The sequence below is a fragment of the Somniosus microcephalus genome, chromosome 28 (genome assembly GCF_052327205.1).
Source record: "Somniosus microcephalus isolate GS21.2 chromosome 28, FLI_Smic_1.0, whole genome shotgun sequence".
In the NCBI taxonomy this organism is placed as follows: Eukaryota; Metazoa; Chordata; class Chondrichthyes; order Squaliformes; family Somniosidae; genus Somniosus; species Somniosus microcephalus.
The window spans coordinates 28,662,649-28,674,327 of NC_141014.1; the positions used below are offsets into that span (position 1 = coordinate 28,662,649).

Here is an 11,679-nt window from a genome sequence, read left to right on the forward strand (position 1 = left end):
CCATCTGCTCTCTCAAAAGATCCCATGGCACTATCTCAAAGAAGAGCAGGGGGAGTTCTCCCCGGTGTCCTGGCCATATTTATCCTTCAAGCAACATCACTAAAACAGATGGTCTGGTCATTATCACATTGCTGTCTGTGGGAGCTTGCTGTGCGCAACTTGTCTGCTGCATTTCCCACATTACAACAGTGACTGCGCTTGAAAAAGTACTTCATTGGCTGTAAAGCGCTTTGGGACGCCATTAGGTCGTGAAAGGTGCTATAGAAATGCAAGTCTGTCTTTCTTTACTTCTGCACCTTCTTACAGCCCCATGTCCCCAACCTGTGCCCTTTGGTTCTCCACACTGGCCTGTCGTCCCATTTCCCCCCCCCCCCCCCCCCCACCATCAGTAGCTAAGCAGTCAGCCATCTTAGCCGACTCTATCTCTAGCTCTTCACCGCCCTCCCCCCACCCCAGCTCTTCTGTCTTGCTTCCCTGTATTTAAAAGCTTCCTTGGAAAACCTGCCTCTTTCAATTGCCTCTCCGAGCCTCCCCAATCGCTGGATCCTCCCTGGAATGGCTTGGGATGTTTTGGGTGTAAGTGATATTTAGCAGACGCGTCTCTCCGTGTCCGGTGGCGACGATGACCTCGCGATCCGTCTCCCAATCGGCTGTTTCATATTTTTTGGGGGGGGGTTGACATTCCTTTCAGGGATGCTGCTGGCCATCCTGGAGAAGTGCGGAGCCATTCCGAAGATCGACTCTGCCGACGTCTATGTTGGGGAAGGGACCGTCGCCGCGGGCTACCAGAACTTCATCATCTGCATCGAGATGTTCTTCGCGGCCATCGCGCTGCGCTACGCCTTCACCTCCAAGGTCTACGGGACAAGCGAATGGACTCGCAAGGTAAAGGCGGCCAGGGCCTGGTCAAATAATTGGCAAACTCCCGCTGTGCTGCCAAGGGCATAACCGTTATTCAATGATTTTTTTTATATATATGTAAAAATGTTTGTTGGCAATCCAATCCCAGGGGGAAAGAGAAAACAAACGTACATAAGAAATAGGAGCAGGAGTAGGCCATTCGGCCCCTCGAGCCTGCTCCGCCATTCAATAAGATCATGGCTGATCTGATCTTGGCCTCAACTCCACTTCCCTGCCGGCTCCCCATAACCCTCGACTCCCTTGTTTTTCAAATATCTGTCTATCTCCGCCTTGAATATACTCAACAACTCCGCCTCCACAGCTCCCTGGGGTAGAAAATTCCAAAGATTCACCACCCTCTGAGTGAAGAAATTCCTCCTCATCTCAGCCCTAAATGGCCGACCCCTTATTCTGAGACTGTGACCGCTGGTTTTAGACAGAACTTTGTGTCCTAAACTTGCTTATGAACTCATTCCATCATGATGTGACTCCAATGCAGACAGGAAAACCTGACCTGTGATGAGTGAACCTAGTGAGAATAATTACTAAGTAAATTGCTCTAAACCATCCCGTATATAACGTACATAAACCACACTTGGTGAGACCACACCTGAAGTACTGTGTGCAGTTTTGGTCTCCTTACCTAAGAAAGGATATACTTGCCATAGAGGGAGTGCAGCGAAGGTTCACCAGACTGATTCCTGGGATGGCAGGACTGTCGTATGAGGAGAGATTCGGTCGACTAGGCCTGTATTCACTAGAGTTTAGAAGAATGAGAGGGGATCTCATTGAAACGTATAAAATTCTGACAGGGCTAGACAGACTGGATGCAGGGAGGATGTTTCCCCTGGCTGGGGGGGTCTAGAACGAGGGGTCACAGTCTCAGAATAAGGGGTAGGACATTTAGGACTGAGATGAGGAGAAATTTCTTCACTCGGAGGGTGGTGAACCTGTGGAATTCTCTACCACAGAAGGCTGTGGAGGCCAAGTCACTGAATATATTTAAGGCGGCGATAGATTTCTAGACACAAAAGGCATCAAGGGGTATGGGGAGAGAGCGGGAATATGGTATTGAGATAGAGGATCGGCCATGATCATATTGAATGGCAGAGCAGGCTCGAAGGGCCGAATGGCCTACTCCTGCTCCTATTTTTCTGTTTCTAAGCCTAATCCTATCTATGTATATACAACTAGGGTATCTTACGCCCCTCATCCCACACTGGGTACTGCCCGGCCTCCGCTCGGTAAGTCCCGCTGGTTGGTTGGCACAGCTGGGGCACATTGGAACACCAGTGCGTGAGATGTCACTCCACACACTAGGCGGGGCTTTCGCTGGCTGGTGTACGGCTGAAGCTGACTGGGTCCTTGTGCGTCGCGCTGTGGAGTGTTGTGGTTTTTGTAACTGGACTAACGAGCCAGAGGAATGATGCAGAGAACCCGAGTTCAAATCCCACCATGGTGTGAGAATTTGAATTCGATGTTTTTGAAAGAATATGGAAATAAGGAGACGGTCTCCAGTCAATGTGACTGTGAAGCTGTCGGATTGTCCTTTTTAAAAAAAAAAAAAAAAAAAAAAAAAAAAATTTTTAGAGAAGGAAATCTGCTGCCCTTACCCAGTCTGGCCGATATGTGACTCCAGTCCCACACCAATGTGGTTGACTCTTAACTGCCCTCTGGTGGCCTCGCGAGCCACTTGGCTCTATTAAACCGCTACCAACGGTTTAAGAAAAAAGGGCTCGCCACCACCTTCTCGGGGCAACTAAGGATGGGCAATAAATGCCGGCCTTGCCCACATCCTGAGGATGAAGAAAGCAACAAATAAGAAGACCGCAAACGCCGTACAATTATACTTTTTGGTTTTTTTTTTTGTATTTTTTGTAGCTAAGGTGCCAACTGCAAGTGGTGTTTTTGTGGGTGGGGGGAAGGGGCTCTCTTTTTCTCACCCTCTCACTCTCTCTTTCTCTCTGTCTCCTGCTTCTGCCAATCTTTCACCTCGGATAGTCCTGGCGTATGGGCCCTACGGTAGGCTGAATTTACATATTTTCCTTTTTGTCGCTGAACTTGAGTTCATGCTCGGTGAATATACTGTGTTCTCGTCGGAATTTCTTGGGTTCTCTCGTGGGAGTGTCGGTGCCAATCATTGCATTTCTATAGCGCCTTTCACAACCTCAGGACGACCCGAAGTGCTTTACAGCCAGTCAGTACTTTTTTTTTTAAAGTGCTGTCACTGTTGGAATGTAGGAAACACGGCAGCCAATTTGCGCACAGCAAGCTCCCACAAACAGCAATGAGATGATGACCAGATCATCTGTTTTAGTGATGTTGGTCGAGGAATAAATATTGGCCCCAGGACACCGGGGAGAACTCCCTCTGCTCTTCAACTAGTGCCATGGGATCGTTTACGTCCACCTGAGAGAGCAGACGGGGCCTCAGTTTAACGTCTCATCTGAAAGACGGCACCTCCGACAGTGTAGCACTCCCTTAGTACTGCACTGGGAGTGTCGGCCTCTTTGACACTTGGTTTCTGATTGGAAATACACAGCAGGCCCTTGAAGGGAAAAGGCGAGGTTGATGTTTCAGCTTTTGGCCCTCCGACAGAACAGGTTTTTGTTTGCAATCCCTCTTGTTTTTTAACGTTCAGAGCTTGCTTATCAAAACGCTCCGTGGAAGGAGTTCCATTCGGAGCGATTACAGGGCGGGTTCAGGTGATGGAAGCGGTGGCGAGAGCCAGGACTGGTTCTTGACTCTCCCTCTGACCCCAGGTTGCGAACCGTGCCTTGCGCTCTAGGAATATTAATGATATGTTAATTTGGGGGCGGGATACTACCGCCTCGGCTTCTGAGTGCGACGTCTCGCATTCTTGCGGGTTGCAATTGGGCAGTGTCACATTAGTGAGGACGTGCTCGCACAACGCTCTTCCACCTGGGCTCGACGGAAGCATTGACCCAGGAATACTTTGAGATGAGACGTTGGTCCCCTCGGGTGGACATAAAAGAATCCCACAGCACCAATGCTCTCTCTCAATTTTTTTGCTGCCGTGCGGCCCCTTAAAGAGGCCGCGTGGGCCGTTCAGAATGCGCAGTTTTTTCATTGAAAAGCCCACTGCGCGGGATCCCTGGAGCGTAGCGAAGCGCTGCACGGCTGACACAGAACATTGTACAGCACTATTTCGAAGGGGAGCCAGGGGAGTCCTCCCCGGTGTCCTGGTCCACATTTAACCCTTGACCAACTTCAAAAACAGATTATCTGGTCATTTGTCTCTTTGCTGTTTGTGGGATCTTGCTGTGCACAGACATAGAAACATAGAAGATAGGAGTAGGCCATTCGGCCCCTCGAGCCTGCTCCGCCATTCAATGAGATCATGGCTGATCAACCAAACTCAGTACCCTGTCCCTGCTTTCTCCCCATATCCCTTGATCCCTTTAGCCTTAAGAAATATATCTAACTCCTTCTTGAATATATTTAATGAATTGGCCTCTACTGCCTTCTGTGGTAGAGAATTCCACAGGTTCACCACTCTCTGGGTGAAGAAATTCCTCCTCATCTCTGTCCTAAATGGCTTACCCCTTATCCTTAGACTGTGACCCCTGGTTCTGGACTCCCCGACCATCGGGAACATCCTTCCTGCATCTAGTCTGTCTAGTCCTGTTAGAATTTTATAAGACTGCTGCCCTTCCCCTACATTGGAACACTGACTGCACTTCACAAAGTACTTCATGGGCTGCAAAGCCGCTTTGGGACGTCCTGAGGGTCGTGGGGGGCGCTATATAAATGCAAGGTAGTCGCTTTTGTTTTGTAACAAACGGCGCAGCCAAATTGCGCACAGCCAGCTCCCACAAACGGCACCGATGTAATGATTTGGTTACGGAGCTGTTGCTTGGCGGATGAATGCCGGTCAAGACACTGGGGGAGCGGGGGTGGGGGGGCGCTCCCCTGCTCTTTCAGTCACACTGTGGGGTCATTTGCGTCATATCTGAACAGGCAGCCTCGGTTTAACGTCTCGTCCGGAAGATGGCACCTCCGCCAGTGCAGCACTCCCTCAGCACTGCACCGACGTGTCGGTCTGGAGTATGTGCTCAAGTCTCCTGGCGTGGGGCGGCAACCAGTTTCCTCTGGGTTAATGTGCGGGACCTTTGAGGTTGCCGCCTTGAAACTATTTGCTGCTGATTGACGGGCAGATAATTGTGTTGAAATTACCGGTTAGTTTTGTCTTGTGGTCCGTTTCTGACAGCCTGCTAATTGCTCCCGAGCTATCCGCGGAATGTGGCACTATCTACGCGGCCCATAACTGCGACACTCAGACCTTCTGTCTGCAACTCTGCTTCTGTGCGATCCGGTAATGACATGACTTCCCTTGCTCCCAAACAAATTAATATTTCAACTTGGCTGGGTTTTGCTCATGAATCAATGGGACACCTTTGTTCGTTCCTGGAATATGAAAATAACCCATTCGTGACCTGACCCATCATATATTTTACAGTACAGAAGGAGGCCATTGGACCCATTGGGGGAAAAATTCGGTATCGCCCCATTTGGGGCGCCATTATCGGCCGTGCGCTAAGTTTAGCGCCTGGCGCTAGTTATCGCTTCCGACCGCAAACTTGGCTTTTATCGCCCCTGGAGGTGATTGGAGCGCTAAATCAGGCGCTTCACACCTGTCTTAAGGCGCAAAGGCCGAGGAGCGAGGCGCTACCTCAGAGCGCTGGTGAAGCAAGGAAGGGCAAATCAAAATAAACCTGCAAAGTGCTGCTCAGTACTCAAAACTCCTTCACACAGCGTTGAATCTCTCCAGAAGTCTCTCTCTCTCTCTCTCTCCGAATGCGTGGTGCAAAAATGTCACCGACAAAAAAAGGCAGGAAGCGGTCGCCTTTAAATCGCGCTCCCCCAGTCCCTTTTTGACAGCATAACGCTCCCCTCAACCTGTCGTTGCTAGCGGCAGGCGGTAAGGCAGGGGGCGCCACTCAATGCCCGGGCGCTACCAGGGCGTTGCGCACTCGACTGATGTCACAATATGTTGGCGCAGGAGATCGTGGCGGTAGTGTTTAGCGCCGTCGCAAAATGTCTAGTTAATTTCGCGAGCGGCGCAAACATCACCGCGCCCGGGCGCTAGTGGCTTTGCGCCCTCTTAAGGCACTAACGGGAGGCGCGAACAACTGCATTTTTCCCCCATTGTGCTTAGGTCGGTTCTCCGCTATCCAATTCTCCTGCCCTTTCAGCATATTTTTTTTTGTTTAAAAGAAAATATTTTTCAAATATTTATCCACTTCCCTTTTAATAACGATCCATGGATTCTACTTCTACCACTGGCATTCCATGACCTCGCCCCCTCCTCCCCCTCCCTATCTCTGTAACCTCCTCCAGCCCTACAACCCTCCGAGATCTCTGCGCTCCTCCAATTCTAGCCTCTTCTCCAGTCCTTCACGCTACCATTGGCGGCCGTGGCTTCAGCTGCCTGGGCCCTAAGCTTTGGAATTCCCTCCCTAAACCCCTCTGCCTCTCTCTCATAAGAACATAAGAAATAGGAGCAGGAATAGGCCACTTGGCCCCTCGAGCCTGCTCCGCCATTCAATAAGATCATGGCTGATCTTGGGCTCAAAGCCACTTCCCTGCCCGCTCCCCATAACCCTTCACTCCCTTATCTTGCAAAAATCTGTCTATCTCCACCTTAAATGTATTTAATGACCCAGCCTCCACGGCTCTCTGGGGCAGAGAATTCCACAGATTTACGACCCTCTGAGAGAAGAAATTCCTCCTCATCTCAGTTCTAAAAGGGCGACCCTTTATTCTGAAACTATGCCCCCGAGTTCTAGATTTCCCCACGAGGGGAAACATCCTCTCTGCATCTACCTTGTCGAGCCCCCTCAGTATCTTATGTTTCAATGGCCCTGAAATTAGATCGGGGGCTTGCCGCGCGTGCAAGCCCCCGATCTGCACTCACCCTGCACGCCGACATCTGAAGCCTGGGCCTGCTTGCATTTCCTGTCACAGGCCCGGTTCAGCTGTCGGCGCGATGTGTTAACCTGATCCAGCGGCGTAGTTAGTGCGATGTGCCGGCTGGGATCAGGTGAGCACTTAGCAGCGAATCAGGGGAGGGGAAACTCATTCATGAGTTTGACAGTAAGAGCTGTCAAACTCATGAAAAGTATGGGCTGCCAAAACACTACTTTAACTTTAAATAAATTTTTTAAAAACATCCCACTGATTATAATAACTATAAATAAGTTTTTAAAAATGTTTTAAACAATTAATCAATTTTTTGAAAAAAATTAATTTTTTAAAAATAGGGTCTAAAACTAAACTTACCATCCTGTAAATTCTTTAAAAATAACAAACCTGTGGGGAAAAAAAATTTCTACATTGTACTAAAAGCCCACTTACCTGAAAAACTAAATACTTACGTCTTGTTTTTCCACGCGTAAAGACCGGAGGCCTTTACACGCGCGCAACTTTGGAAAAAAAAAAGGAATTTTACTGCGCACGCGCTGCCTGTGCAGTCGCGCGCGTTCTGCCTCTGAACCCCTTTGTTCAGAGGACAGGAAATGCCAGTTTTCCCCGCATGCGCTGTGCATGCTGAAAACCGGCATTTCCTCCGGCCAGACGCGTGAGTACCCCGACCGTACTCACACGTTGGGACAGGAATTACTGGCCCAATAAGATCACCTCTCATTCTTCTAAACTCCAATGAGTATCGGCCCAGCCTGCTCAACCTTTCTTCATAAGTCTCCCCCTTTTAAGACACGTAAAAATTTATCTCTTTGACCAATCTTTTGGTCACTTGTCCTAATATCTCATGTGGCTTGCTGTCAAATTTTCTCTGATTTTGCTCCTGTGAAGCGCCTTGGGATGTTCTAAGTTAAAGGCGCTATATAAATGCAAGTTGTCCTAATGACCCGCTGTGTAATCTCCTCCCCTCTCCATTTGTTCCTTTGCCAATGATTTTAAATTTATGCTCGCTAGTTACTGACTCACTGACTAATAGTTCTCCCCAATTTACTTTTGGCAAAAGCCCCTCTGATCTGCTCCCAACTTTTTTTGTTCTACCTGCTCAGAGTTTAGTTCTCTCCGGTTATCAAGCGTGCGAGCGTCTTCGAAATTCCTCATTTTGCCCGGTGCATACATTAGACATGCAAAGGCTTTTGCTGTTGCTAGCTGCTTAAGATGCTAAGTTTAAACATGGTGACTCATCCCAAACCACATCCCAGTGGAGATGAGCGCAAAGCATGAAACTTCTCAAAATGTCACGCTTACATAGAAACATAGAAACATAGAAGATAGGAGCAGGAGTAGGCCAATCGGCCCCTCGAGCCTGCTCCGCCATTCAATGCGATCATGGCTGATCATCCAAATTCAGTACCCTGTCCCTGCTTTCTCCCCATATCCCTTGATCCCTTTAGCCTCAAGAAATATATCCAACTCCTTCTTGAATATATTTAATGAATTGGCCTCCACTGCCTTCTGTGGTAGAGAATTCCACAGGTTCACCACTCTCTGGGTGAAGAAATTCCTCCTCATCTCTGTCCTAAATGGCTTACCCCTTATCCTTAGACTGTGACCCCTGGTTCTGGACTCCCCCGCCATCGGGAACATCCTGCATCTAGTCTGTCTAGTCCTGTTTGAATTTTATAAGTTTCAATGAGATCCCCTCTCATTCTTCTAAACTCCAGCGAGTATAAGCCCAATCGACCCAATCTCTCCTCATACGTCATTCCTGCCATCCAGGTATCAGTCTGGTGAATCTTCGCTGCACTCCCTCCATGGCAAGAACATCCTTCCTCAGATAAGGCGACCAAAACTGCACACAATACTCAAGGTGCGGTCTCACCAAGACCCTGTACTTGAATCCTCTCGCTACGAAGGCCAACATACCATTTGCCTTCTTAACCGCCTGCTGCACCTGCATGCTTACCTTCATCGACTGGTGCACAAGGACACCCAGGTCTTGTTACCGGCACTGATTTTGGCGACCTCCTGCAGAGAAGGCCTCAAAACAGAAGATGTGAAAATTGGTTCTGTTCCCAAGAGCTGCACCCTGTGCATTTGGCACATTGGTCAGTTGGGAGGTTAAGTCACCTCTGAACTGGGAAGTACCTGAAGTGGTGTTCTTCAGACTGTTCCTCGTGTGTGTGTGTCCCAGCAGTGTCGAGGATGTAGGATAACGCCTCCATGGTACCCCAGTGATCTGCCAATCTCTGGTGGGCTAACAGTGGGGGGAAAAACTGACCATTGCGAAAATTGGCTAAAGGCTGGCTACAGGCCCTGTTTAACATCTCTCCTTTTTTCAACAACAACAACTTGTAATTATATAGCGTCTTTTAAAGTAGTAAAATGCCCCAAGGCGCTTCACAGGAGTATTCTGAGACAAAAAAATTCGACACCGAGCCACATAAGGAGATATTAGGACAGGTGACAAAAGCTTGGTCAAAGAGATAGGTTTTAAGGAGCATCTTAAAGGAGGAGAGAGAGGCGGAGAGGTTTAGGGGGGGAATTCCAGAGCTTAGGGCCCAGGCAACAGAAGGCACGGCCACCGATGGTGGAGCGATTATAATCAGGGATGCTCAAGAGGGCAGAGTTAGAGGAGCGCAGTTATCTTGGGGGGTGGGGGGGTTGTGGGGCTGGAGGAGATTGCAGTGATGGGGGGGGGGGGGGCGGGGGATTTGAAAACCAGGATGAGAATTTTCTCCTCCCCTCTCTTTTTCTCTTCCATTCCTCGCATCCTGGGCCTCCCCCACCCCCCCACATTCGCCGTTTCCATTAAAAAAATATTAATGACATTAGAGTCATAGTAGTAACGGCACAGAAGGAGGCCATTCGGCCCATCGAGTCCGTGCCGGCTCTCTGTGGAGCAATCCAGTCAGTCCCATTCCCCCGCTCTATCCCCGTAGCCCTGCAAGTTTATTTCCCTCAAGAGCCTATCCAGTCTCCCCTTGAAAACATTGAGTGTCTCCGCTTCCACCACTTCTGTCGGCAGCGTGTTCCAGGTCCTCGTCACTCGCTGCATAAAAAAGTTTTTCCTCACATCCCCCCTGTATCTCTTGCCCAAAATCTTAAATCTGTGTCCCCTAGTTCTTGTACCATCAACTAGTGGGAACAGCCTTTCCCCGTCTAGCCTATCCAAACCTGTCATAATCTTGTACACCTCTATCTAATCACCCCTCAACCTCCTTTGCTCTAATGAAAACAAATCCAGCTTCTCCAACCTTTCCTTGTAGCTAAGATCCCCCATCCCCGGAACCATTCTGGTAAATCTCCTCTGCACCCTCTCAAGGGCCTTCACATCCTTCCTAAAGTGTGGTGACCAGAACTGGACACAATACTCCAGTTGTGGCCTAACCAGCGCTTTATAAAGGTTCAGCATAACTTCTCTACTTTTTGTACTCAATGGGCTGGATTTTCATTGAGAAGTCGGGTAGGAGGCGGGACTACAACTTTCGGGGTTGTAGTCCAGCCTCCATCGAGTTCTAGCCAACCCACGCGATTTAGACTTGATTGACCTTGTTGAGCTCGCCCAGCGGGCTCAGCAGGCCAATTAAGGGCCGCCCGGCAACAGATGATGTCACAGATTGACATTTCATCTGTCAAGACCTTTTGACAGGTGAAATATCAGCGTTTGACAGCTGTTTGAAGCTGTCAAACACTGACAATCTGTACTCCGGGTTAATTCCTTCCTCTCGGGATGAATTGGAGATCTCCCTGGAACAGAAAGCTGAATGCTGCGATTTTTGACAGCTCGCAGCCATTCTGTGCCGGTGAGATGAGGGACACCCGAGACCTGAAGGAAGGAAGGCTGTAAAGGTAAGTAAAGGTTAGTAAAACTTCTTTAAACACTTTACACACACCAAACACACTTACCTTTGCACTCATGCACCCATCACTCACCTGGACACCGGACATCTCGAACCCTCCAAGCCCTTCAGCCCGACGGCCCGCCTCGCTAACTTGGCGTGGTTTGGAGCCGTCGGGAATCCCACACTTCAACAGTAAAAATAGGGATTAGGCTAAAAACTGCCTGTTAACTACCTGTTAACAGGCAGTTAATTGGCACTAATCCCCTTCCCGCTTCGGGGAGGTGGCTCCCAGCGCGGGTCGGGCACGCGTCTCCTTTGAAACTGGTATGGAGGCGGGTTGGGTGCGGGATGGGGTCGGGACCCCCGATTTTGGGATTTTAACCCCCCGCACGCCTCCAATCCCGCCTCCACGGCCCAATGAAAATCCTGCCCAATCTCTCTATTTATTAGCGGCGCGAATGTTGGTGAATTTGAGCCCCCCCTGGTTGTTTGACGTTTCTCGTTCTCCACCCCCCCCCCCCCCCGCAGGTCGCTGTGCGCCGATGAAGAGCATCTCCAGCAGCCTGAAGGAAACCATGAACCCGCACGACATCGTCCAGGACGCCATCCACAACTTCTCTCCGGCCTACCAGCAGTACACACAGCAGTCGACCCTGGAGCACGGCACGCCCTGGCGCAACGGGCACATTGTGTCGCGGACGCACAGCTCCGCCAGCATCCGTGACACGGAGAAGACCCTGCTCCTGAGCTCGGACGACGAGTTCTGAGCTCGCGGGAGTTTTTGGAGGGGGGGGGGGGACAGGCGGGAGAATCGGCCAGCGTGACGGATCTCAAACGGGCATGGATTTTCCAAAAATTAGGCTCACAAAGGGGCTGAGAATTGCGCCAAATCTTTGGAGGGGGGTGACCGTTTTATCTCTTCAGGTGGGGAGCTTTTAAAATAAAACCGGATATCGTTAGAAATCTTTTAAAAGTCCCTATAAACCGAAGGAGC

General features: G+C 49.8%; 1 protein-coding gene across 1 annotated transcript in view; it reads left to right on the top strand.

The window, feature by feature from the left end:
• LOC147099471 (transmembrane protein 184B-like) overlaps nucleotides 1-11,477 on the top strand; it is a 91,865-nt gene extending 80,388 nt beyond the window's left edge. The window contains 4 exon segments of the mRNA XM_085969645.1: nucleotides 692-859; nucleotides 862-885; nucleotides 2,902-2,922; nucleotides 11,214-11,477. Coding sequence (XP_085825771.1) covers nucleotides 692-859; nucleotides 862-885; nucleotides 2,902-2,922; nucleotides 11,214-11,452 — 452 coding nt within the window. The 3' untranslated portion in view covers nucleotides 11,453-11,477.
• Nucleotides 11,478-11,679: the final 202 nt, after the last annotated feature.